This window comes from Podarcis bocagei (assembly GCF_964188305.1).
Source record: "Podarcis bocagei genome assembly, chromosome: Z".
Classification (NCBI taxonomy): domain Eukaryota; kingdom Metazoa; phylum Chordata; class Lepidosauria; order Squamata; family Lacertidae; genus Podarcis; species Podarcis bocagei.
In genome coordinates, this window is record NC_138140.1 from 11,379,246 (window position 1) to 11,406,092 (window position 26,847).

General features: G+C 45.3%; 2 protein-coding genes and 1 long non-coding RNA gene across 11 annotated transcripts in view; 1 reads left to right on the top strand and 2 right to left on the bottom strand.

Annotated features, from left to right (window-relative positions):
- The window catches only part of LOC308579355 (uncharacterized protein), a 92,144-nt gene that overhangs the window by 45,453 nt on the left and 19,844 nt on the right, over positions 1 to 26,847 (top strand). The window contains exons 1-3 of one of the 8 annotated variants that reach the window (XR_014004421.1): positions 14,135 to 14,899; positions 15,068 to 15,526; positions 17,483 to 17,968. The exons of 2 other annotated variants lie outside the window; for them this stretch is intronic. Coding sequence is in view for 4 of the 6 variants with exons in the window: in XM_081180348.1 (XP_081036474.1) it covers positions 14,794 to 14,899 (106 nt within the window). In the remaining 2 variants the exon portion in view is untranslated. 5 more of the 8 variants (XR_014004422.1, XM_081180348.1, XM_081180347.1 and 2 more) reach the window with 5 other exon arrangements.
- The window catches only part of LOC308579363, a 173,373-nt gene that overhangs the window by 27,632 nt on the left and 118,894 nt on the right, over positions 1 to 26,847 (bottom strand). The gene's annotated exons all lie outside the window — the stretch shown is intronic.
- On the bottom strand, positions 1,853 to 11,250 carry ZBTB43 (zinc finger and BTB domain containing 43). 2 transcript variants are annotated; one of them, XM_081179975.1, is made up of 3 exons: positions 11,117 to 11,248; positions 9,945 to 10,141; positions 1,853 to 5,548 (listed from the first exon to the last, which is right to left on the bottom strand). In XM_081179975.1, exon 3 carries the CDS (start codon positions 5,534 to 5,536, stop codon positions 4,145 to 4,147), a length of 1,392 nt encoding a protein of 463 aa, XP_081036101.1. In that variant the 5' UTR covers positions 5,537 to 5,548; positions 9,945 to 10,141; positions 11,117 to 11,248; the 3' UTR covers positions 1,853 to 4,144. The 2 variants fall into 2 exon arrangements, with proteins under 2 accessions (XP_081036101.1, XP_081036100.1); XM_081179974.1 differs by lacking the exon at positions 9,945 to 10,141 and having other exon boundaries at positions 11,117 to 11,250.

Genomic DNA, 26,847 nt, shown 5'->3' on the forward strand with positions numbered 1-26,847 from the left:
AACTCTCAGCACCTGCAATCAGCTACAGTTCCCAGAATTCTTTGGAGGAAGCCATAACTGTTTAAAGTGGTATGATGTTGTTTTAAATCTATGGTGGAGATGGGGCTTTACTTCAAATGTATCCAAGGGCTTTTTCTCCCCATTTCCCATCCTTACCCTGGTGCGCTTCCATGTTGTCTGGCGCTGACTAGAGTTGTAGTCCAATACATCTTGAGAGCACCAGGTTGAGGAAGGTTGCTCTAAAAGTGAAGCATGTCCCTGATACCAAAGCATTCTATACAGTTTCAAAGTCGTGTTTCATTTTTGAATGTAAGTCACATAAAGTACCCCAAATATGACAAGGATGGTAGTAGCATAAAATTTTTACAGATTTGTTGGCAAGGCATCATTAGTTAGCACTTCCCTTATTAATAAAGGGAACTTAGCATAGCCTGGTGGTAATTTATATTGCTCTTTCATCTCTCTTATGCACAAAATTATGGGCCCATGAACAGAAGGGGAGGGGTACAAATTCCAAGCTTTGGGCCTAACCTTTCCCAGTAGCTACTTTTGCTGGAATTTCCCACACAACCCAACTATGTGTAAGCCAGTCAGTTTGGAACTGCCGCCATCAGGAACTTAACACCATCACGCCCATTTTCTGAACTGGCCCAGGATTGCAGTCCAAGTTCCTAGAGATAATACCCCCCCCCCCCAATGTATTTAACACTGAAAGTGAAAATGGCAGTATTCACACATCATGGTGAACCATAATTAACCTATAGCTGCTGATTTACTCCTCCTCCATTAGCACAAGTCAAGAGCAAGAAACCACAATCTCTGGTCTTAACATTATGACTGAACAGCGGAACTTGATTTGTTTTGCTCCAAAACAAACCATAAAGTGAAACTAAGGTTTGTTGTTGGTTTACCAATCACAGTCTTGGTTGGAGCAAATCAAGACAGGTTGACATACCACTAAGCCAAGGGGAGAAGCGAAGCAGGTGCCATTGAGTTACCATGACATGAGAACTGGGACCGTGAAAGGTTCTTGTATATCTTACACTCCAGTAGGAAACCCCTTACCATCTTACCTACATTTCAAAGCTCTGTAGTCATAAGTTATTCAAAAACTTAAACTCAATTGACCTCTGTATGTCCTGTCCAGAGAAGGCATCAAGCTAATAGAGGGAGATAATCCAGCCAAGAAGTCTAAATGCACAAGCCCTTATGAAGCAAAAGGAGAACCATTCTTGCACAGCTTCCCATCTATGGTGCCTGTACAAGAAGAACTCTCCAGTGGATTAAGCAAAAGGGCTTTTGTGGTAGGCCTGAAGGAACTCTGGTTTGGAGTAGGGTTGTCAGGCCTCTGCTCCAGTGACTCTTGTAGCTGCTTAACATGCAACATTTAAACAGGTGAGGTTTCCCCACTCCTAGTTCTCCATTGCAGGAAAAGCTTTGTCAGCTTAAATGTGTCACATCAAGATGCAGTTAAGAGCACAATAGCAGGTCAGGTAGAAAATGTTGGCAGTCAGAATGGGGCAGGTTGAGCCTTCCTTCCATTTGCTATGGCTAGATTGGCAGCACAAACGTTTGAGTGAGGTCACAGCGCAAGGAAAGCTGAGAAATGCTGTGGGGAGCCATAAGAAATACAGGTTCTCTTTTCCCTAACAGAGCCCAAAGAACAGGAGCAGGGAACATTTGAGCTATAACTCCAATCAGCCAGCAACCATGGCCAATGGTCATGGATGATGGGAGCTGTAGTTCAGCAGCAACTGGGCAGTCCAAGTTTCCCCACACCTGTTGTAGAAGTTTGCAAATAAAATGGCTTCCTGGAGATTCTAAGGCAATAAGGATTTTTTTTTTAAAAAAGAAAGAAGACAAAATTAAAAGCAGACCCTTAGGATCAGTTCTTCTTACACAAACCCCAGACCCTGTGCTCATATAAACAAAAAGCTTCTTATCAATATAAAATTTCAAGATTGAAGACAAGGAAAAAATTGAACAGACAACATGAATAAGAAAACAAACCAGAGGGAATATATATATCTATCTTGGAAGTTCTAAAAAAAACATTTATAAATGGTTTTTCTTTTGTTTTTAAATACAAAGTGCTTCTATACATTTAGCAGGTTACAGTGTTAGCAAGAAGATCCCTGTTGGGTTAACTTGTTTGGTAGGGTTCAAGTTGGTGACAGTCATTTCCACCCTGGTGTGCTGCTGAGCTCATCTAAGCAGGGAAAACAGCAGATTATTTATTGTTGCATGTGCCAGCAACAAAAATATCATATATGGATTGCTGATGACTGAGGGGGGGGGAGATATATCAAAAATTGATCTTGCGTTGATTTAGAAAAGCTTTTAACATGTTTTTTGTAAGTAAAAGCCATTAAATAGTTCCACCAAAGGAGAAGTTACAGCACTACAACCTTACCAAACAACCAAACCCATATTTGTGCCAGACACTCATATTCCAGGCCCAGCTTATCACATGAAAAGTTTGTTTAAACTCTGTAGTTAAGGGAAGAGGGTAATAACCCCAGAAATGTTTGCTTTCCTTGCACAAGGTCCACCCATCTCCCCACCTCTTTTTCTATTCAGGCTGAAGTTTGGGGGGGGCAGGGGCGGAATGACATGCCTTGGCACCAGCAAGCCTCCTTGGCACCAGCAGAGTATTCTGTTAAGGAAACACCTCATTTACCAATCAACATATATGACAACCTCTGTCCACAGCAAATATGGGGGATTTCTGCGCCCCAATTACTATCAAACAGCAGCACAAATGCTTTAACCGTTCTAAGTTTCTTCCATCTTGTGCATTCACCCTGTAGTTGGGGTGGCGAAAGGAGTAAGAAGGAAGGAATATAACAGCAGTTCTAGTTTTAAAAATTTAAAACTACTTGTGGTTACAAAAAAAGGTATCCAGTGTTTAAAAATTCTTCCTTCACAGAGGATAAGAATCATGTTCAGAAATCCACAAGCTGCTTCCAGGATTGGAGATGTCTGCACAGCACCGTTGGGGAGCATCCAGCAGTAGCCATTCTTTGATTCTTAATCATCAAGCAGCTTCCTTAGAGAGTGATGCAGAGTAAGTTCCTTTAGAGCTGTTTCCCCAGCCTCAGTCCCTCATGGCTCCCCACCTGAGTTAAGTGAGGAGATCAGTACCAAAAGTGTTCATTGCAAACAGTGACACAGAATTCAGTACATTGGACTTTGTTCTCTGAAGTCCTGGTACCTAACCAACACTTCCCAAAGCAAATACCATACCCCAAAACAGAAAAAAATGAAAACTGGACAGGTGTCTGCCTGGAATCTCAAGTGCTAGAAAAAGAGCATTTTAATCTCCAACTGGGGAGCAAACATGATACTCACTATTGTGGCAGCCAAAAGTGCAGACTGGCTAGCTGTATGAGGCACAACAGGGAGAGGGGTTTAGGAGTTGGAGAGAGATGAGGTTATAGTTTAATCTGTCTCTATATAAAGTGTCCATCACAAAATAGCCAACTGCTTTACAAAAGAATTTTTTAAAAAAGCATGACGCAGAATCACTCTGCCAAGATAAACAGAGCCAGTCAATGGAACTCAAAGCTTGACTGATTAAAAAAAGCAGCCGCTTGTTAAAGCTGTCGGCCCCTGAAAGTTGTCTAGCAACTTGTGTTAAAGTATCTATAATTGCCCCTTTGGTTCAAAAAAGGTAACTGCTCATATATCTATTTGGCTGAACAAAATCACAAGGACTTCTGAACATGGGACTACAGTCATCCAACCAAGGCGCTCAGGATGTGCAGCTATCTATATGCAGACTCACTGAGAGCAGAGAACACTAATGAGATGAGAGGGAACCCCTCTCCTCAAGTGCTACCAAAACACAAAGAATAATAAATAGCAATAATTATAATTACACTAAAGTACCGCCACTCAAACTTGCCTCCTTACTTGTAGCCTGGGCAGAATTCCCTGCTTGCCTCCACAGGTGATCCCACTTGTGCTATAGGATTTTTTTTTAAAAAAAAACAACCATCCAGAATCTCAGCAGCGTAGTACATGGCACACTCTGTGCAACATATACATTCTGTGTTACTCTATGATGCAGTTATGTAATCTGGTTCTCTCTGCCTTTTCCCTTCCCATACACTCTCCCCACCCCACTGCCTGGCACCTGTTTTCAATTCATTTCAGTAGTGTTCTGCTCCACCTTACAGGCTTGGTATGACTTTGTACAAGACGTTACATGCCGATGAAAACTGTCCCTCCACATGAACCTTTTCCCGCAAATGTTGCACTCATAAGGCTTGATGCCAGTGTGAATTTTCATGTGGCCAACAAGGTGGTGCTTCATTTTGAACTTCTTACCACACACGCCACAACCGTAAGGCCGCAGGCCGAGGTGCATGCCCATGTGGCGGTCCCTCTGGCTTTTGTGGGTAAAGCTTTTGCCACACTGGCAGGGGTAAAGTTTGTCAGCTGTGGAGAACCCAGACAGGGCATTTTCTTCCTTGATCCCCGAGGGAACGTCCATGCTATCTCCATAACCTGCAGCAACCCCAGCGTCCTGTCTTTGAAGGTTGAGTGTCCCATCGGCCCTTTCCCCAGAAAATTCTTCCATGGAAGAGCCGTAGAAGTCCACTTGCTCATCGTAATTGCTTTCATTGGCTTGCTCACCAAACTCTGTCTCCATCTTTTTTTCATTGACACGAAGGTCTTCGGGGCCAGACGTCGGGACAGAGTGGCTCACCTGAATGGCATTCATGGATTCAGACACCTGCTGCTCATCGTAAGGGCCATGTACCTCCACCCCTTCACAGTCCTGCACAAACCTCTCTGTCTTCACATGGATCCACCGCTTGTGAGACATGATGCTCGGTTTGCTGTAAAGGGGCCTGGCGTACTGATACTCAGCACTGTCGCTTGCTCCTTCCTCTCCATCCTGGCTCGTCATCCCTGTGCTCAGACGGTCATGTTCCGTTGAAGAATTGCTGGGGAGATACTCATGTTCTGTGAGTTGAGACAACAGTTCATCTTTCGAGCTTTCCTCTTCATTTTCACCATCCTGCACTTTGTGGAAGTCTGTCTGCCCCACAGACCCTATCTCAAAGCTCTCCACCAGGCCATTGTAGTTACTGCTGCTGGGGGACTGGTGGTCACTGGCACGATTCAACTTTTGACAAAGAACGGAAGGGTTTCCTTCCAGCACCTCAGTGCATTTGTCTACCACGTGCCACATCTGAAGAAAACTTGCCGCTGTGAGGTAGCTGACAATCTCTGGCGCAGGCATCACCAGGCGCCCAGTGTAAGTTGACAGAAGGATGTTCTCAAACACTCTGGGGTTCATGACGTCAGGCAGAACAATCCGTCGACTGTTTTTCAAGAGCACTTGGTCGCAGAAGTAAGGGGAGCTGGCTGCCAAGACAGCTTTGTGGGCTCGGAACAAATGTCCCTGAACAACAATAGAAACATCACAGAGCTGCCCTTGCTGGCGTTGCTGGTTCAGCTTCTGCAAAACGGTGCTACAGAAGTCAGGGAACTCCACTCTGAAAGAATTTGTTCCAGGCTCCATTTCATCAGTGTGCTGCAAAAGATGAACATTGGTTTTCAAGACTATGAAAGTGGACCCAACTTTGCAAATAAATAAATCCCCCCAAATGTATTAGTAAATGTGTGCATGCATGCATGCGTGCATGCGCGTGCACACACACGTACACACACACTCTTTTACAAGCCTTTCATGTCCATTTATGCCATTCTGAAAACCTGAAAGAACCAAATTCCTCTATGAGTTTTCAAAATGTGGATCCAATTGTGACCTGCCACAGATGAATGGCTATTTGTAAACCTGAAGCAGACTTTCTCCATCTCCACTTTTCAGTACAGTGGTATCTCTGGTTACGAACGCTTCTGGTTACACACGCTTTCGGTTACAAGCTCTGCTAACCCGGAAGTAGTAGTTGCTCCCGGTTGCAAACTTTGCCCCAGGATGTGAGCGGAAGTTGCGCAGTGGGAGGTGCCATTAGCGAAAGTGCGCCTCAGGATAAGAATGGTTTCAACTTAAGAACAGACCTCCGGAATAAATTAAGTTCATAACCAGAGGTACCACTGTACTGCAAGCTTTTGTACACATAAAATATTTTCATTCCAACTGTCTTTTAGCAGTCAAGCATTAGGAGAGGGCAGATCCACTTAAATATTATGAGCTCTGAGCACTTTGGGATGGGGCAGGCTAGAAACCCAAATAAATGCATAAATATGCACCAAAGATTCTCACAAGCATGCACCCATGAAAGGACTATAAACTTCAATGGAAGCTTTAGTGGTAGCAATAGTAACACAAATGCTCAGAAGGGTCCAGGGCAGACTTTGCCAACCTACTGCCCCTCCAGATGTTTTGAACTACAATCTCCTTCCAATAGCTAGGCATAGCCAAAGGTCAGAGGAGATAGAAGTTGTAGTCCAAAGTATCTTGAGGGCACTGGGCTTTGAAAGGCTGATCTCGGGTGACAGCTTGGAGTTAGGGCATGGGGAGAAAATCCACTATTTCTAAATGTCTACATCACATTTTAGTGGCACTCCAAGGGGAACTTGGGAGCTGGGGTTTTCTCAGCCCTGATCTGCATCTCTCTCAAATTACAGGTGCTGTACAATCTGGTACTAGAAACATTCTAAGTATATATAGCAGAAAAAGTAGATATCAATTCTTGTTTCCATCCATATTAAACTCTCCAACCTTTACTTTAAGAAAGTCAGTATAATGCATGGGATCTGCACAGAATACAAGTAGCTGAGGCTAATTAAGATAAGGATTAAAGGTTGGTTTAACATCTTAGAACAAGTAAAGATCTTCTCTGATTCTGAGAATCTAAGATCTAAGCCCTGCAGTGGCCCTGTGCTGTCAGAGTGGCACACAGGACAAGAGTAGTACAGGGGTACCCAGTGTATTCCCTTTCAAATGTTACAGACTACTGTACCCACCTTTCCTTTCAACAGGCCTTGCTGCCTGTCACTGTTGGGTGCTATAGCCCAGAAAAAATGGAGAGGCACCCCGCTCACTATTGTTGGATTAGGGTAAAGCCTGCTAGTCAACTGACTGGTCAATTATTGTCACATTTCCAAGAATGACACTATAAACAGCTTATCTTATTTGTTCTTGTTAGCAAGAGAAGGAGTGAGCGGCACCTTTGTCCCCTAGCCCTGTAGCTGTCTGAAGCAAAGAGCAGTTGGAGCAGCTTCTCCCATTTGACACCTGATATGTCACTGCAAGTGTCTCCAGACACAGTTGACAGAGCAGGTTTGTTTGCTGTTGCTCCAGAGGATAGGGACTCAACAGGTTCAAATGACAAGGAAGGGGACTTTGACTAAATGTTAGTAAAAATGTCCCGACTTTATAAGCTACTTGGCAATCTAACAGACTGCCTGGGATCTGCCTCCATCTTCTAACGGACTGCATGGTAGCCTTTTTTTTTAATTAGTGATGTGTAATGGGATTTTCCACATGAGAAGGAGGGTTGCACTGGATGACCTCTGAGATCCCTTCCAGCTCTGTTTTTATGAGAATATAAATATGCTGTTCATGTTTTATAAGCCTAGTAGTTTTTGTAAATCAGTGTTAAGTAACAAATGGGCATTGCAACAAAATGTATAAGAGTATCTTCCGCCCCTTCCCATGAGTGTTCCTGTTCAGGGTTCCAGCCAGCCAGCACTTCCTCCAGGATTTTCTAAACAGAAAAGGCAGGTGCTGGCAGCATGAAGCTGCAAGACAATTACTTGTCATGACACCTAAAGTTCACATCTTAGGAGTAAGTACTAAAAAAGGAAAACAACATAACAGTATATCAGTTTAGCACCTTTTGGATTTTGGGTGCATAAGTTTTAAATTGAGGTCTATCAAGCTCAAGAGAAATCTGCCAAGTGTTAAATCAGAAACAAATACAAAAACTTGCAAGGAAAAAAGAATCCAAGCCAATGAGTGCTGAAATAGATTTGTCCCACTGAAGCAATAAATTATATAAAAGGAAACAGGCCTTAGGTTCAGGATCTGTGCTGAGAAGCCTTTGGAAGCTGGGTTTGGCTTCAGCTCCCTGTCCCTGCTTTATCTGTCAATATCACATTGGCTTATATCACAAAATGGAACTTTATTATGAAGTTAAACTAACAATCCCTTAATAAATACAAGATAAAATAGTATACAGATATAGTATAAATAAAAAAGAGAAACTACAAAACTCTTCTTTTTTATTTATTTTATAACCTTGTTGGTGCTTGATAATAATAATAACATAATTATTATTATTATTTATAGTCCACCCATCCGGCTGGGTTTCCCCAGCCACTCTGGGCGGCTCCCAACAGAGTATTAAACAGAATAAAACTTCAAACATTAAAAACTTTCCTAACATTATCCAACATAATTCGAAGACAGCATGAACAGGTAACCCAGGTATAAATAGTAAAACCACTAGTAATCAGAAGTAATCAGGCTTCATTCCTCTATTTCTTTTCCATGTGGTCTATTTTTAAAATTACTCACTGCTATAAGCATCAGCCACACAGCAGAAGGCATCGTTTATGGTGATGCTACACCTAGGTCTCAGACTGCAGACATGTATGAGAAACAGGGGATTTAAGGAACAGAGGTAGAGCAAGTAATGACTACTCTAATGTCACAGGCAGACAAACTCTAAGCAGCTCTGAATGCATTAAGAGCATCTCTGAGGTAGAAAGGAACTTGGCTCTGTTGAGAAAACACCTGTTGCCATAGCAACAGCAACTTGAAAGATCATGAGAAAGTGCTTATGGCTTTTCTAAAGCAAAAAATAAAAATAAAAAAATAAATAAATTAAATAAAAGTGCCAAGAGAAAAGGCAGCACAGTAAAACAAGATAAATAACTCAAATTCTAGAGTTTTGCTTTGGTAAAATTTAAAGACAACTAACAGCAGAACTCTTCCCACTGTCACAAGACCTGCTGTTGGTCACTACATTAAATGGCTTTAAAAAGGGATTAGCCGAAAGCATGGGAAAGCAGAGGTCTATCAATCCCTCTAAGCCAGGATGACTATTTAGAAACTCCGTATTCAAAGGCAGTATGTCTCTAAAGAACAGAGGCTGGGGTAGAGCTGTTGATCTTATGCTCTGGTTAAGGGCTTCCAGAAGTACCTGGTTGGCCACTGCAGGAAGCAAGAAGGTGGATTACAGCCAATGCTTTTCAGCTTCGGGTCCCCATATGCTGGACAACAACTCCCATCATCCTACAATTCCCATTGGCTAAAATAGCTGGGGATGATGGGAGTTGTAGTCCAACCTCATCTGGGGACCCAGGGTTGAAGAACAGTGAATTAGCTTGACCTTTTGGGATCTGGCAGGGCTTTTCTTATGGGAGAGATCAGTGATTTTTTAAAGAACTAGTAAAATGATACTTTCAGCCCAAAAAGAGGAGTTTTTTACTGGAAACATTGGACTTTTTGAAAGAATTGCAGGCCACATAACAATGCTAGAGACTAGTTGAGAAATCTGGGCAAACAAATTGAAACTGTATGATTTCTTGAAAAGTAAAAGGGATGCATTCCAGGAAGACTTGACGTGTATGTAAGAGTAAGGAAGGCAAGGGGATCAAAAACTAGCAATCCAAACAAACCCAGCACTTGCATCCCAAACGTACACATCAAATGGGACCATGGATCCACATGAGCTTTGCTCTCCTCCTCCTCCTCCTCCTGGAAGGGAAATGTAGTTCTCATCACCTCCCCAATTAATATAAAGCAGCCTTTGCCAACCTTGTTTCCTCCAGATGTTTTCAACTACAACTTCCCATCTGCTGCTGACACAAAGCAGCAGAGTGAGTAAGAGACTGAGCAGTGAACTTGAAGCTTTCCAGTTCAAATCTTACCAAAAGCCAGACAGCTATAAATATTTCACTGTTCTCCCAAGTTCAGTCAAACCCCTGTTTGCAATGTGGAGATAATACTGACCTACCTTAGAGGGTCATTAAGGTCCACCTTTTAACTGAGATATCTCATGCATACATGATTACTCAGAATAACTTAGCTGGGACTTCTAAGAAAGTTGGTTTGCAGCCACAGCATTACTAATACTCAACACTTTCTGGGGAGCAGCTTAATATGAAATAGAAGCCCCAGAGGATTGGATAAGGGGTTCATCTAGTCCAGCTTCTGCTTCCAGAGTAAGCAAAAAGAAAAGAGAGGGAGGGAGGGAGAAGAGGCATTAGTTCTCAAGGAGAAAACCTCAAAAGTGCATAGGAATCAGATTTTACAAGGACTCACTGTGTTTTTAGACACAACAAAACCAGTTGCTTCAGAGAAACTGTTTAAGCAGCCTTGCATACCACATGATAAAAAGTTCATTGCTACATGATAAAGGTTAATTTATCAGATAGCATGCAACACTGTTTAAGCAGCTCCTCTGCAGAAGCTAGTTTTGCTGTCTCAAGGATGAGTATCTTGATTCAAAGTGCATGAGCACTAAAAATAATTATTACACACTTCTTGCAAATGAAGGAAATGAAGGAGGACATGATGGTGAACACTCTTCCCTGTTGGTTTTCCCCACCTCCTAAATGCGTAACATGATACAAGTGAAATTCTTAGTCTTCTGTGTAAGCTAAAGTATTGTCTATTCTGATGTGGCAGCAGCTGTCCAAGGTTCTCAGGTAGGCAGGAGGTTCTTACCACCACCTTACCTAGGCAAAACAAATATTGAGCCTGAGCTCTACCACATGCACAGGCACATGTTCTGCTGCTGAACTGTGGCATTCGAGACAGACTGCTTCTGGGCAGGGAGCATCCATTAAACTCTGGGGGCTAATAGATACACCCCTTTCTCGTTAGCCAGACTAAACACAAGCACGCACCACGGAAATGATAATACTAATAAAAATGACATCGAGGAGAAAACTCTGCATCACTGCTTCGCACCCCACCCGAGCAACATTGCTTTTCAGAGGTAGACTACCTCTGAACAAGAGGGCTCCATTAAAAAAAAAGATGCTCATGACATCTCTCCCCCCCCAACTCCCCCCCCCCCATAATTAGTGTTATTTCCTCGGCATCGTTACCTACACTTCTCAGGAATCCTCACCTCCACAAAAATAAATAAACACTGGCCTGATGGACAGGAGAACCCCTCACCTGACCAAGGGGGAAGGAGCCTCTGAGTGGGGTGTCGGGCGCTCCTCTTTCACATGGTGGACGAGATACCCGCGCTCCTCCTTCTCTTGCTGCTCTCGCAGCTCCGCATCCTCTCCTCCAGCAGCAAGCAAACCAGACCCGGAAGCGTGAGTGCCTGCTTTCTTTCTCTTCCTCTATCGTACATCCGCTTCCAGGTCACGTGGCGGAAAAGGGTTATCTCCCCCCCCGCCCCGCCGGTAACCATAGAGGTGGAAGGAGTTAGAGAGTGTTCGACCACAGAGTCGGGCCATTCCAAGGGAAAGCAAGAAAGGGGCTATGTGGCTCCTTAAGTCATTCGGCATGTTTATCCCGCCTTTCCTCCAAGGAGCTCAGTCAAACTTCGTGTGTGTGTGTGTGTGTGTGTGTGTGTGTGTGTGTGTGTGTGTGTGTGTGTGTGTGTGTGTAAGGGGTGTGGCTGCATCCTTGCAGGTGTTGCTGGACTACAACTCCCACTGCCCCAGCCAGTATGGGCAGCGGTGGGGGGTGATGGGAGTTGTAGTCCAGCAGCCTCTGGCAATGAGGCGCGGCGGGATGAGGAGGAGCGTGCAAGTTCCCTATCAGCGATGCGATTTCGTCAGGTCCGATATTTTGCAAGGCGGTCCGATGTTGTCTAAATGGAAAGCGAAAAAATAAAAGTTAAGTAACTTGCCAGTTTAATTTCTGCCCCCTCCCCCTGCGCACATAAATAAATCGCATGAAATAAGAGTTAGAAAGAGCTGTATTCTGGCCCTTTGTCTCAGCTTCTCAAGAAGACTACATCATAGCTGTCAACCTTCCCTTTTTTTGGCGGGAAATTCCCTTATTTCAGCATCGTTTCCCGCTGCTATCCCGGATTGTTAGATATCCCGTAGACTGTCCCCGGGACAGGTGAGGCTGCTGGTCCCTTATTTTCAAATCTGAAAGTTGACAGCTATGGACTTCATACGTAGACCAGATAGGCCTGCCCATCAAGGTCTCCTGCTCTTGAAGGGGTTACACTTCCTCTGAAGTTTAGTTTGGGGGTCCTCCTGGAATCTTTGCTGTCATTTGAGGCTCAGGAGTGCCTTCCATCAGCTTTGACTGGTGGCCCAGCTATGCCCCTAACTACTGTGGTCTATGCTCTGGTAACCTCTGGGTTAGATTAAAGGTTAAGGTAAAGGTACCCCTGACCGTTAGGTCCAGTTGCAGACAACTCGGGTTGCATGCTCATCGTGCTTTATAGGCCAAGGGAGCCGGCGTTTGTCCACGGACAGCTTCCGGGTCATGTGTCCAGCATGACTACGCCACTTCTGGGGAACTAGAGGAGTGCACGGAAATGCGGTTTACCTTCCCACTGGAGTGGTACCTATTTATCTACTTGCACTTGGATGTGCTTTTGAACTGCTAGGTTGGCAGGAGCAGGGACCGAGCAATGGGAGCTCACCCTGTCACAGGGATTTGAACCGTTGACCTTCTGATCAGTAAGCCCAAGGCTCAGTGGCTTAGACCACAGCGCCACCCGCGTCCCATCTAGGTTAGATTATATGTAGGACTGCCTCTGAAGACAGTTCTGAAACCAGCTAGTGCAGAATTCAGAGGCCAGGTTGCTCACTGGGGCAAGATGGTTTGAGCATAATACACTTTTCCTGGTTCAGCTGCAATGCAATTAGTTTCCGGGCCTAAACTGAAACTGACACAGGGGCAAATAGAAGAAGACGCCTTCACCCCGGTATGGCTCCTCTTTATCACATACACAGCCCAACAAGACAACGACAAGAATCTACCAACAGCATACAGATCAATATGGTTAACCTGATCCAAAAACACCCACCCACCCCACTCACACACGAAAACAAAATTCACCACAGTGACTTCTACTGGGGCATGATCTGTGATTTTAATGTTGATTCCACTGAGGGGATCAGACCCTGTGTGAGCAGAATGCTGTCCAGTCTGGACACTGTACCATGGCGTCCGGATTGGAATGTATTGCTGGTGTCTCCCGAGTTTTGCTCACCCCAAATGTCATAGAGACCCCTGTTTTTTAGCATTTTTAGTAACTTGTAAGAGTTCCTAGTTGTTGGGGGTTTCCTTCGGAGGAAGGGTTGTTTTTCTTTTGATAATATATATTGTGGTGTTTTATGTTGCTCTTGTTTTGTGAACCACCCTGAGACCTCCGAGTATAGGGCGGTATATAAATTCAATTAACAATAATAATAATAAGTACTGAATGGAAGGCATTTTAAACATGCTTATGAGTTCCAGTGATCCTTACTTCCAACAGCTGGAATTTCTCTTCACTCTGATTGCATCCCAGCCACTCGTTAGTCTATTCTTCTTCCTCCCTTCATCCTAAAATACGTGAACTAGGACAGATAGAACTAACTGGTAGACAGAAGGACTTTGTTAAAAAGGTGAAACATTTTTAGTTTATTTACTGTGATGGCCTGGGAATCTGATTCAGAAGCTGGATCTGAGGAGTACCAGCCTGCACAGGAGTCCCCGCCTCCAGGGCCGGCTGAGCTGGGGCAGGGGCTTGAATCTGAAGGGCCTGTACCTGTGCCGGATCCTCAGGAGCAGACACCAGATGCATCCACTCTGGCTCTGGAGGTGATTGAGGACCCCTTGCCTGCAGGTGCGCCTCTCCCAGCCCTGTCAGGGGAAGGTGAAGCTGCCCCTGGTTCCAGTAACACTCCAGCCTCTTCTGAGCTGCAGAGGCTCAGGGCAGAGAGGCGGAGGGAACTGGGTTCTCTTAGGAGGAGTGCTTGCCTTAAGGCCAGGAGAGGCGGGTCACCTGTGGGCTGGGACCGCCCCTGGCCTCAGAGGAGATAAAGGCCAGTCAGCCCAGTCCCAGGTTGCGGGAGCAACGACGTTGGAGACTTGTTTCTGCCAGCACCCAGACCTGTTTCTCCGGAGTTCCCGACCACGCCCGCCATCTTGCTTTGGACCGCTTCCCCCTTGGTGGACAGGCTCCAGACCCTCGGCCCAGGACCGGACTTTGACCACGCCTCACGGTAAACCCCCCCCCCCCGGACCAGCACATTTACGCCACATTTTATTTTAAAATTGAACTCAGTGCAGTTTCCACAGGCTGCCCATTGCAGTAACAGATTTAAAGTCAGCAGGGTTAGGATTTGATCTCTCTATTTATGTTTTCAGCCAGAGACGACAAGCAGCAGTCTTAAGAGTTGCAATTTCTATAGCCATGTATCTGGAAGTAAACATTGGATTCAATGTGTTGGACCGCAAGTGACTTGGATATTCTGGAGCACGGACTGGACACAGGGAGGCAAATGCCAATTCAGGTTTCAAGCAGAGTTTATTTGGTTCGCATATGTAAAGCAAATGGTGCAGCGCAATACATTGCAATTTGCACCCCAATCAGAGCAAATGGGATTATCCCAGAACCGAAAGATTTGCCCAAGTGCATACAACCACACATGTAACACCCAATCCCATAACACTGGCTGGCCAAATGGTCGTTCTTCAGTAACTACAGGGGACACAATGGCCACCGGCTCAGTCAAGTGACCTTTCTCACGCGCGTTACGGCTTGAGACTACTGTGACTAATTTGCTCAGAACGTTATCTGGTAATTTATCTACACAGGTAGGTTGTATATCTTCGGAACCTCCCATCCAGATCTTCAGGCATGCTTAGAACTATCAGCTTCCGGTGTGATGGTAGCAGGCCTCTGGGCTGGCGATGGGCTGTGTCCTGATCAGCTCCCAGTGGGATCAGGATCAGGATCAGGACCTCTCCGGAATCTGAGCTTCAGAGAATTGGGTAAGAGTTCGCAGGTCCACTCTCCATGGGCTCGTTTTACTCGTGTGTGATGGATCCAGGGGGTCAACCCAGCTACCTTAATTGCAATTGGGGAAACTAGCAGGACTACGTAAGGGCCTTGCCATTTAGGATTTAGGGCCGTTGCGTTCCGCTCTTTTATCCATACAGAGTCACCGGGCTTAAAGGGGTGGATTGGCTCAGCCATGCTGCACGGCATCCGCTGGAGGAACCACCTGTTAAGAGATGAGAAGACACATAAGAGAGATTAAATTTGGTCTTGGGTCATAGTGTCCCCCAAGAGTTGAGTACACAGGGGAAGCTCAAACGGGGGTGGACGCCCATATAGTAATTCAAATGGAGACAATTGGGTATTATTAGGAATACAGTGAACCCTGAAAAGGGCTATAGGGAGCATATTGAGCCAGGAGGCTCCTGTCTCCTGAGTGAGTTTGGCAAGTTGATTTTTCAATGTTCTATTCATCCGTTCTACTTTTCCCGAGCTCTGCAGCCTCCAGGCCGTATGCAGTTTCCATGGGATGTCCAGAACCTGACTGACTCCTTGTACAATGTGGTGTATGAATGCTGGTCTGGTGTCGCTCCCTATTGCTCTTGGCAGCGCGAACCTTGGTATGATTATTCCTTGCCATTCTTGGAGATGGGCCTTCTGCCCATACCGTTGGGGGTGCACTGATCATTCTTATAAGCTTTGAATCTTGGCCCTCCTCTTCTCTATTGTCCCCCATTAAGGCTGCCACCAATCTCCAGGCATTTTCTCTGGGCACCATGAGAGACATAATTCCTGTGCCTGTAATATGGCAGGGCCATATTACATCCGGAGGGGGTGAAAATGATCTGGGCATGGAGCTTGAACAACAAATCTCTCCCATCAATGGCATTGGACATTCTGGAATATACAGGAACTTGTGTATTACTGCCCTTCCCCCTATAACACAGTCCATTGGTTGTAAGAAGGGTTTCACCTGAGAGTCCCCTGTCGCCCCAGTGATCTTAATGGTTTGCTTGCTGGGGTTTCCTAGGGGTAAGGGGAGCACAGAATATTCAGCTCCAGTCTCTCTCTCTCTCTCTTTTAAAATTATTTTTATTAGTTTTTCCATCAAAAATTCATACAAAATCAAACATCCAATCTTCACTTAATCCCTTTTTTCCAGAACTTCCCTCAGCTTGTCTGATAATTCTCAGTATTATATCTTCATCTCACATTTCTCAATATTATATTGCACTCAAACACTCTTAATCACATCATGTTTTTTAAACAATATTTCTAACATTAATTTCACAGAGCTTCTTGAAAACCAACAAGTGTTATTTGTTCAACCCAAACATCTTTGATATACTCTGTAAATTTCTTCCAGTCCTCGGAGAATCTCTGGTCACGTTGGTTCCTAATTCTCCCCGTCAATTTGTCCATTTCTGCATATTCCATCAGTTTCATCCTCCATTCTTCTTTCGTGGGCATTTCTTCCTGTTTCCATTTCTGTGCCAGCAAAATTCTGGCTGCTGTTACTGCATACAAAACTAATTTCACATCTTTTTTACTAATTTCATTTCCCAGTATTCCCAGTAAAAAAGCTTCTGGTTTTTTTAACAAAAGTGTATTTCAACATTTTCTTTAGCTCATTATACATCATCTCCCAGAAGCTTTTTACCTTCTTATATTCCCACCACATATGGTAAAATGTTCCTTCTTGCTCCCGACACTTCCAACATTTATTGCAAACTTTATACATTTTACCCAATTTTACTGGTGTTATGTACCATCTGTATAACATTTTCATAACATTTTCTTTTATCGTAATACATGCTGTAAATTTTAACCCATCCTTCCATAATTTAATCCACTTCACAAATTCAATATTATATCCAAAATCTTTAGCCCAGCTAATCATTACAGATTTAACCTCTTCGTCTATTGTATTCCATTCCAACAATATTTTATGCATTTTAGATAAAATTTTCACTTAAATATTCAAAATTCCTTGTTGAAATCTAGATTCTCTTTCAGAATAACCCCTCTCTGAAAACTCTTTTTTAAACATTTCATTTAGCTGAAAATAGTGCAGCTCCAGTCTCAATTATAAAATTCACAAGGCGGTTCCCCACTTGTACTGAGACCGTGGGCTCCGGGGAGCCCTGCCGTGAACCCAGGCTGTCCTATTGCGATTCATAATTAGCCAACCCAATCAGATTGGTTGGGTTTTCCCGGTGCTGCCAATCAGGAGGCCCGTACCCTCCTTCTCCTCTTCCTCGTCCGGGCCTCATTCCGCGATTCCGTCCCCATTGGCCTGGGGCTCTCTTATTCGGGCACTCGCCTTTCCAATGTCCTTCTTGCCTGCATATCGCACACTGATTCCTCCCTAGTCTTGTCCCTCGTCCTCTACCTCTTTCTCTGGTTCCACGTCCTCTTCCCTTTCCTTTCCCTCTAAGGAGATATGCTTCCCCTTTTCCTTCTCTCCAATTGCCATTGCCAACATATTCAACTTCTTTTCCCTATATTTCTCTTGCCTCTTCTCCCCTGTGTGAGTGCCTGAGGGCTCTGCTCTTGCCACTCACCATCTGGCCCAGGGCGGGGCCTGAAGCCTCACAAGGACTGCTGTGCTCTGCTGCCCAGGAGGACTCCCCTGTGTGAGTGCCTGAGGGCCCTGCTCCTTTCTGCCACTTACCACCTGGCCCAGGGCGGGGGCTGAAGCCTCACAAGGACTGCTGTGCTCTGCTGCCCAGGAGGACTCCCCTGTGTGAGTGCCTGAGGGCCCTGCTCCTTCCTGCCACTCACCACCTGGCCCAGGGCGGGGCCTGAAGCCTCACAAGGACTGCTGTGCTCTGCTGCCCAGGAGGACTCCCCTGTGTGAGTGCCTGAGGGCCCTGCTCCTGCCCCTCACCACCTGGCCCAGGGCGGGGCCTGAAGCCTCACAAGGACTGCTGTGCTCTGTGCTCTTGTTTGGGTTCTCTGGGTTTAGCGGTGTCCAGATCCTAAATGCCTCCTTCAGATGTTCCAAATAAGCTGCTGGACTTTCATCTGGCTTCTGTACTACAGAATTTTTTGCCATATTGGTAGGTTTTCTGGCTGCACATGTTAGACCTTGTATCAAGGTTTGCCTGTTCATCTGTACTAAGGCCCTATGGTCAGCCTGATCATAATTCCAATTGGGATCCCGCAGCGGGTACTGGAGCAGGATCTGGGCTGCCCCTATGCCATTGGCGGCTAGATGTCGATGAGCTTCCGCATATACTCTCTGAATTTCTTCACCCGTCAGGAGATGCTGCAGAATTTGCTAACAGTCATCCCAAGTCGGGGTGTGGGTCCTCATCAGGGAAGTTATTAAGATTATACCCTTGCCAGGGTCCTTTTCAAACGGTGGGGTGGTATTTGACCAGTTCATTAAGTCAGTAGTGGAAAGGGGTATATACTGGAAAGTACTGGTCCAGGGCTGTGGCGATTGTCCCTGCACTGGGGCTGCTGGTGGGGCATAATCTGGGCTTCCCTGGGACTCCCTATTGTCATGCTTTCATCTTGTGACTTCGCCCTCCCTTTCAATGTTTCATGTTCCTCATGCTTCAGGGTATTCCATCTAGGTATTCTAATTGGGAATACCTATTGGCCCACACTCAGGTTGGGTTTCCTCTACGGTCCCCCTTTCATCCACTCGATCATTTGCTCTTAGAGCCACTCACCAATACTCCCAGCCTAACCTAAAACCCTAGCCGGTCTCCTTTTATTGGTCAGCCTCACCTTTCTCCAAGGGAGCCGTTCGATCACATCTTACATCCTGTGCTTACACTCCTCTCTATCTGTAATAGGGTCCCTTTACTCACCTGTCCTTGGGGTTGAGATGTCTTGTTTCCCAGCTGGCACACCTTTTCTGCTCCGTTCGTGATGTCTGTCCCTCCAGTCCACAGCACAGGGAGTGTGGCAACTTACTTTCAGTTTTCTAGCCAGTAGTGGCTGGTGCACGCTGAAACGTCAAGAGTCCCCGCAGCCCCAAGCTGGAAAGACAGACATGTCCTTGTGGAGTCCTGGTGTCCTCCTATCCGACGTCAAGGCACCTGTGAAATGTTTGACCTCAAGTGACTCGGATATTCTGGAGGCAAACACCAATTCAGGTTTTAAGCAGAGTTTATTTGGTTCGCATATGCAAAGCAAATGGTGCAGCGCAATACATTGCAATCTGCACCCCAATCTGTGTGCGCCCACATTTTATAGACTATACAAATAAACAGAGAGTGAAACTTTTACCTTCTTATCCTATCAGGCTCTAACATCTCCTTTTGAAGGTTAAATTCTTAATTTATTCATTCTTGTTTATCTCCCTGCTTATGGCCTTGATCACCTCGCAACAGTTGCCTTGTTTGTCTACCTGCTATGGCCTTGCTCATCTTGTAACAGCTGCATGATAACTGGATGGATTTCCATTTCTGAGGCCCTTCAAATGGAATTTACTTCTGAGTAGACATGCATAGGGTTGCCCAGTTGTTCCAGGATATGCATCTCAAAGGGAGAATGGTTTTGGTCCTGGGTCGCTGTTTTTGTTTTACTGGAGAGAAACAGTGGGCCATTTGGAAAGTAGCCAGTGAAAGAGTCATGTTGCTTTTTTAAAAGAAAAAACTGGCACGTGATGTGTGTTTATATCCCACTGAAGGTCTTTTGGCGTTTGAGCATTTGATATTCCTTCGATATGCTGTATTGTTATAATGTCAGGTTCATCCATTTTCTTTACTGTTGAATACTGAAAGGTATTTTGGTTCCATATGTATACAGTGGAACCTTGGGTTGTGGACGTAATTCGTGACAGAGGCACGTCTGCAACCTGCAGTGTTCGCATCCTGAAGGGCTGCGTCTGTGCTGGTGCTGGTGTGATTTGGCGCTTCTGCGCATGCGCGAGTGGCGAAACCTGGAAGTAACCCGTTCCGGTACTTCCAGGTTTCCCGCGGTCCACAACCCGAAAACACGTAACCTGAAGTGTCCGTAACAGGAGGTATGACTGTATTCAGTATATGCTATTTCTTCATAAAGGTAAAGGTAAAGGTAAAGGGACCCCTGACCATCAGGTCCAGTCGTGGCCGACTCTGGGGTTGCGGCGCTCATCTCGCTTTATTGGCTGAGGGAGCCGGTGTACAGCTTCCAGGTCATGTGGCTAGCATGACTAAGCTGCTTCTGGCGAACCAGAGCAGCGCACGGAAACGCCGTTTACCTTCCCGCCGGAGCGGTACCTATTTATCTACTTGCACTTCGTGCTTTCGAACTGCTAGGTGGGCAGGAGCAGGGACCCAGCAACGGGAGCTCGTGGGGATTTGAACCGCTGACCTTCTGATCGGCAAGCCCTAGACTCTGTGATTTAACCCACAGCGCCACCGGCGTCCCTTCATACTACGCCCTTAATGTTTTTGTTCATTTGATCTGTTTATATGATCTGTGGTTCATTTGTTTGTTGATGGTAGTGATGGTCACCAACTTGGATGGCTTTAAAGTAAGAGTGTACAAAATCATGGAGGATAAGGCTATCAATGGCTACTGCCTCAAACTATGAAAGTAGAGCATAGAGGCAGTACTGCTTCTGAATACCAGTTGCTGGAAAATACGGGAGGGGACAGGGCTCTTGTGCTCGGATCCTGCTTATGGGCTTCCCGTAGGCATCTGGGTTGGCCTCTGTGAGAGCAGGATGCTGGTCTAGATCAGCCTTTGGCTTGATCCAGCAGCTTCTTTTCATGGTTTTACGATCTGCCACAGTCTATTCTGACCCAGCTCCACTCCTAAACAACCAAATTCCCATCGTAAGTCTCTGGTATGCTCTACTCACTGTGAAACTCAGCCTGCGAATGCCACCACCTTTCCTGAGCTTTCTACTGTATGGGAGAGCCAGGCGGCCAATTGACCAGGTTAATAATAATAATAATAATAATAATAATAATAATAATAATAATTATTATTATTTATTATTTGTACCCCGCCCATCTGGCTGGGTTTCCCCAGCCACTCTTCCAACAAAGATGAAAAATACACTAAAATGTCACATATTAAAAACTTCCCTGAACAGGGCTGCCTTAAGATGTCTTCTGAATGTCAGGTAGTTGTTTATCGCTTTGACATCTGATGGGAGGGCGTTCCACAGGGTGGGCACCACTACCAAGAAGGCCCTCTGCCTGGTTCCCTGTAACTTGGCTTCTCGCAGCGAGGGAACTGCCAGAAGGCCCTCGGTGCTGGACCTCAGTGTCCGGGTAGAACGATGGGGGTGGAGACGCTCCTTCAGGTATACTGGACCGAGGCCGTTTAGGGCTTTAAAGGTCAGCACCAACACTTTGAATTGTGCTCGGAAACGTAGTGGGAGCCAATGTAGGTCTTTCAAGACCAGTGTTATATGGTCTCGGCGGCCACTCCCAGTCACCAGTCTAGCTGCCGCATTCTGGATTAGTTGTAGTTTCCGGGTCACCTTCAAAGGTAGCCCCACGTAGAGCACATTGCAGTATGGGGAAACCAGTGCCCTCTGAATATTGGTGAACACTAGCCCCAGCCAGAATAGCCAGTAGTCAGAGATGGTGGGAGTGGGAGTCTAACAACAATAATTTTTTATTTATACCCTGCCCTTCCCGGTTCAAAAACCGGGCTCAGGGTGGCTAACAACAAATTTAAAACACTTAATTATAAAAGCAGCATAAAATACAGTATAAAAACATGAATAACAATAAAATTCAAAAATCAATTGGATAATCCCCAGGGCTAGCTGGCTAAATTGGTCCTACTTGAGCCAGCGAGGAGGCCAGGGGAGAATTAGCTGTGGGGTCTCAGAGTGGGTGATCTTCATAAAAGGGGAGGGGGAGGGAAAAGAAGGGAAATAAAAGATCAGGCTGAATTCAAATTAAAAGCCAGGAAGAATAGCCCTGTCTTACAGGCCCGACGGAAGGAGATTAAATCCTGAAGGGCCCTAGTCTCATCGGACAGAGCATTCCACCAGGTCGGAGCCATCACTAAAAAGGTCCTGGCAGAGGATAGTCTGACTTCTTTAGGGCCCGGGATTTCTAAACTATGGTTATTCATGGACCTTAAGGTCCTCTGTGGGGCATATCAGGAGAGGCAGTCCCGCAAATACGAGGGCCCTAAGCCAAGATGCTGGGTTATGTTTTTATGTGTTGGAAGCCACTCAGAGTGGCTGGGGCAACCCAGCCAGATGGGTGGGGTATAAATAAGAATATGTTTATTATTATAGAGCATGAGACTCCCAGTCTCAGAGTTGTGGATTCAAGCCCCACTTTCAGGGGAAAGATCCATGCATTGCAGCGAGTTGGACTAGATGACCCTCATGTTTCCTTCCAACTCTATGATTCTATGAATTTCTATGCCTTTCGAACATCTGGAGGGGGTCACAGCTTTCCCACCCCTGTTACAGAGAATCCTCCATCAAAGGATCACTTCATGACCTCTGGTTCTTTCACTGTTGCATGTTGCTGATGGCTCTATTATGCTTGCTGAATTAATTTACTCTACAATAACCCGCCTTCTGTTGATTTAGAAGCCAAGGGGGTGATTGTTCTTTTGGTTAAAAAAAGTGTACTAGAAAAGCATAATCATCCTGCAAAGCGTGTTGTCAACAGTTCTGTTTGAAATAAACCTCAGGAGGTGCCGTGTGTGAAACAAAAGTCTGTATGTGGTGCTTGATGTTTCCTTTTGTGTTCATTTACATACATTTACATGGGGCGGTGCTGCTAGCTAAGGATGCACATTGATTCCTGACTCGTATGGTTATCTTCAAGACACCCTGGGGAAGGAACTGGATTTGTTGCACTAGGATGACAGGACATTTTATCCTACTTTAGTTGTGCAAAGTCCTGGTATGTGATTGTATAACTTCTGCAAAATACTGACAGTCTTGTGCTTATAATATGAGGCATCAGCAATATTTTCCTGTTGTGATTTCTGACTGTAGAGAACCACCAAGTTGAAAGGGAGCCCTCCCTCAAAACAGGAGAAAAATGGAGAAATGCAAGGGATAATGTAATTGAATCATGCCTTGCAGAACACACACATTGAATTGGGTTAGGTCACTAGATGACCTTTGAGCTCTCCTCCAGCTCTAAAAATTGATGATTTGATGAAATGCACTACTAAAAATGTTTTAATAAGGCTGTTCAGAAAAAAACCAAAAATAGGTACAGTGGCTTACTAGAGATTGCCCCGCACAAAAAACAGGACCAGCTGGAAATGTTGTAAGTGATTTTGAGACTCCCTTGCATTTGCAGATGCTGTGCAAACTTTTCAGGAGGTGAGCATGGAAAGCTGCCGGCAACAGCAGTCAGTCTGTGTTCAGCCGAAATCCAGCTTGACTCATTACAGCAAGCGAAGAGAGCACACTTCAAGATCCTGGCACATGAAGGTGCTGAAGGAATGCCACAGGCTTGTTTTCTGAGGAGAGAGAGAGAGAGAGAGAGAGAGAGAGAGAATTCAAAGCGAGCCTTTGATGTATTTTCAGCCCATAAATTGCTCCTGTGGAATCCTGCGCATACTTGGGAGCTCTCTCTCTCTTGTGCTCGCATGCTGTGAGGCTGAATCTACTGCTTCATTGTGACAGCACATTTCTTTATCATGTGCATGAGGAAAAGAACACCATCCAGACACATCTCTTTCCTTTCCACCCCAGGCAAGCTAGGGGCTCCCGTGTGGCCTGTTCTTGACACAACATGCATTGTGCATATCTACACATGCTGTAAATTAGGCCTGTCAACTCATTAGAGAGATTTTTTTTAAAAAAATAGTTGATTAATCATAATAGCCTAAGAACTGCCTTGCTGGCGTAAACCAAAGCCTTTCTCTGGCTTAGCATTTTCTTTCCAGCTGAGGTCAGCTTCAATTTCTTTCAAGCTGGGAGGGGGACCCGTGGCCTTCCAGATGTTGTTGGATCCCATCAGCCCCAGCCAGGATGGCCAGTGGTCAGAGATGATGTGATTTGTCGCCCAGCAACATCTGGACTATCACCAGATTTCCAAAGCTTGGCTCTCACAAAGTGATGCACAAAAAGAAGTGAGGTAAAGCACACAAGCTATTTATGCAAGAAGTAAAGATGACTGTGCTGATCTATATGAAAAAGGTAAATCCACCGTTAGGGCATAAACTATTAGTCCAACAAAAATGTCACAAAATAGTATGTGTTGCTTTCAAGCTTTCCAGAACTAACAATGGCCAATGGCTGCTAGTTACGGTGGCTGTGCTCCCAATCCATTGTCAGAGGCAGAATGCTTCTGGAATACCAATTGCTGTAAACACCAAGAGAGGAGAGTGTCCTTGTGTTTAAATCCTTAAATCCTTGTGCTTAAATCACAGGCATATGGTTGGCCCCTGTGAGAACAGGATGATCAAGGACCCATTCCAGCCAGACAAAAACACTCAAGGAGGGTGTGGAGGGGTGTGACTTGAGAAGAGAGGGAGTGTCTGGATAGGGGTTGTGACTTGGAGAGAGTCCCAAAGGCTGAATAGAGTAACTTGGAGGGCTGCATTTGGCTGCTGTGTCTGAAGCTCCGCACCAATGCTCTAACCACTCTACATCACACTCACTTTGCCAAAGGGAAAAAAGGGAAATCTTTATTCAGTGTGCTCTGTGTGTCTCCAGCTGCCATTTGGGGAACAGACAGTGATGTGACGGACTAGGAGCTGGGAAGATCAGGGTTCAAATCCCCACTTGGCTGTGAAGCTCATTGGGTGACCTTGGGCCAGTTGCTGCCTCTCAGCCTAACCTATCTCACAGAGTTGCTGCAGGGACTGAGGAGTGGGGAGAATTCTGGGCTCCACATCTTGAGCTCTATGGGGGGAAAGGTGGGATATATGTGAAATAGATAAGACACGCAGGCGGGTGACTATTTTGCAGGCAAAAGAAATAGAGGCAGAAGAAAAGCTCACCTTGATATAAAAGAAGCTACATATGTTGTCTGAACAGCAGATGGCGCTGAAGCCTAAGGCTGCCAAACTACTGCTCACCTCCCCAGCATTTGGTGCAAAAAGAGCACAGAGCTTATTTAATGAATGAAGAATCATTGGATAAAACAAGAGACATTGAAATTCTGCTTCAAATGATGATGTTATGTTATGTTATGTTATGTTATGTTATGTTATGTTATGTTATGTTATGTTATGTTATGTTATGTTATTCAGAACCTCATGTCAGTCTCCTATAACCTACATATACCAGCTCAACAGGCACAAAAGGTTTAGGAATGAGGGGAGAAATCAGTTCACATTTTAAAGGTGAACCGTACCTAACTTGCACTTTCCAAAACAATACACAAACCAAGACACAGTTGTCTTTCAAATTTTGCTGTGCAGTTTTCCAGCCGAGCAATGAGTAGAAAAATGCAAATACTAGGGTAAAGTGTGCATAAAATGCATATATTGGGGGAAGTAAGACACACAAATGCATTACAATTCAGGGAAGTTGCTTTGCAAGTGTGTTTACTAGCCAAATTGCATGCAAAAACTTGTATATGAGGAGAAATTCCTACGGAAAGGCTGATGAATTATCATTTTTTTTAATGCAGCCAGATGTGGAAATGTGGAGAACTTAAGAGGCGGGGGACTGAGAAACTGAATCTGAAATGGACAGATTTGACCATCCCTAGGAAATATGTGAACCCCGTATGCCCTGGGGATGTGATTACCTATGAGAGAGAGAGACCCATAAATTGATGGGATGAGAATGCTCTGAAACCTGCACCAGTGCCCAGTTTGCCCTGTAGAATTTGGAAGCTTGAAACAGGCAAAGAGGAAAGAAAGTGGTGGAAAATGAGGATTGCGTCTACTGGCTTCTGGTGCTGCAGTGGCTCAACTCTGTATTGTCAAAGGTTTTTCCTTACTGATTCTATTATTATTGGTTCAATCCCAGTCATGTTTTGTCTCCTCGACTGGTAGTTGGCTCTCAGGTTGGCAGCCTGCCCAGCTTTGCTACCCTTACACAGGGGAAGGACTGTAACTTAGCGGTAAATGATCTGCCTTGCATGTGGAAGGTCCCCAGTATCTCCAGGCAGAGCTGGGAAAGACCTCCGGGATGCCGGAGAGCTGTGGTCAGATTCATTATAGCCAAAAACTCTGTGGTACCGTATCTGATTTGTAATCAGGTTCAATCTCTGGCATCTTCAAGATGGGCTGGTGGATGCTCCCTTGCCTGAAACCCTGGAGGGATGCTGCCAGTCAGTGTAGATGATACTGAGCTAGATGGACCAATGGTCTGCCTGAGTAGATGGAAGCTTCCTATGATCCTCAGAACATAGGAAGCTGCCCCACATTGAGTCAGACCACTGGTCCATCTACCTCAGCATTGTCAATAGTGACAGGCAGCAGCTTTCAGATTGTGTTCTTCCCCAGTCCTACCTGGAGATGCAATTGGGAATTGAACGTGGGACATTCTGCATGCAAAGCAGATGCTCTTCCATTGTGGTCATTCACCACAATGGTACCCTTGAAGATCAGGGCCAGACTTTGGGGCACAATTGCAGCAGAATAAGCAGGAGAGCCCCCTAACACAGCAGGACCAACATACCACATTTTAAAGCAAGGAAAGTAATATACTTTGCCATCTAAACTTTAGAATCTAAAGAGAGGGAATCTAAAGCAGTGGTTGAGACTCCAGACGCTGGACTCTAACTCCCATTGCCCCCAGCCAACATGGCCATCAAGGATAATGGGAGTCCAGCAGCATCTGGAAGACTACAGGTTCCCCCACCTCTGCTTTAAAGAGTGGGGGGCTCACATATGACCATTAAGTCCAGGGTCTGGGGGGGGAATGTATCCAGGTTCACCACTGCATGGAAGTCCTTTAACTTAACCTTCGTCAACATGGTACTCTTCAGAGATCTGGATCACAACTCCCATCATCAGTCCCTGCCAGCACAACGTTCCCAATGCTGGCTGCAAATGGCAGGAGTTGTCATTCAAAACATCTGGAGGTCACCGGGTT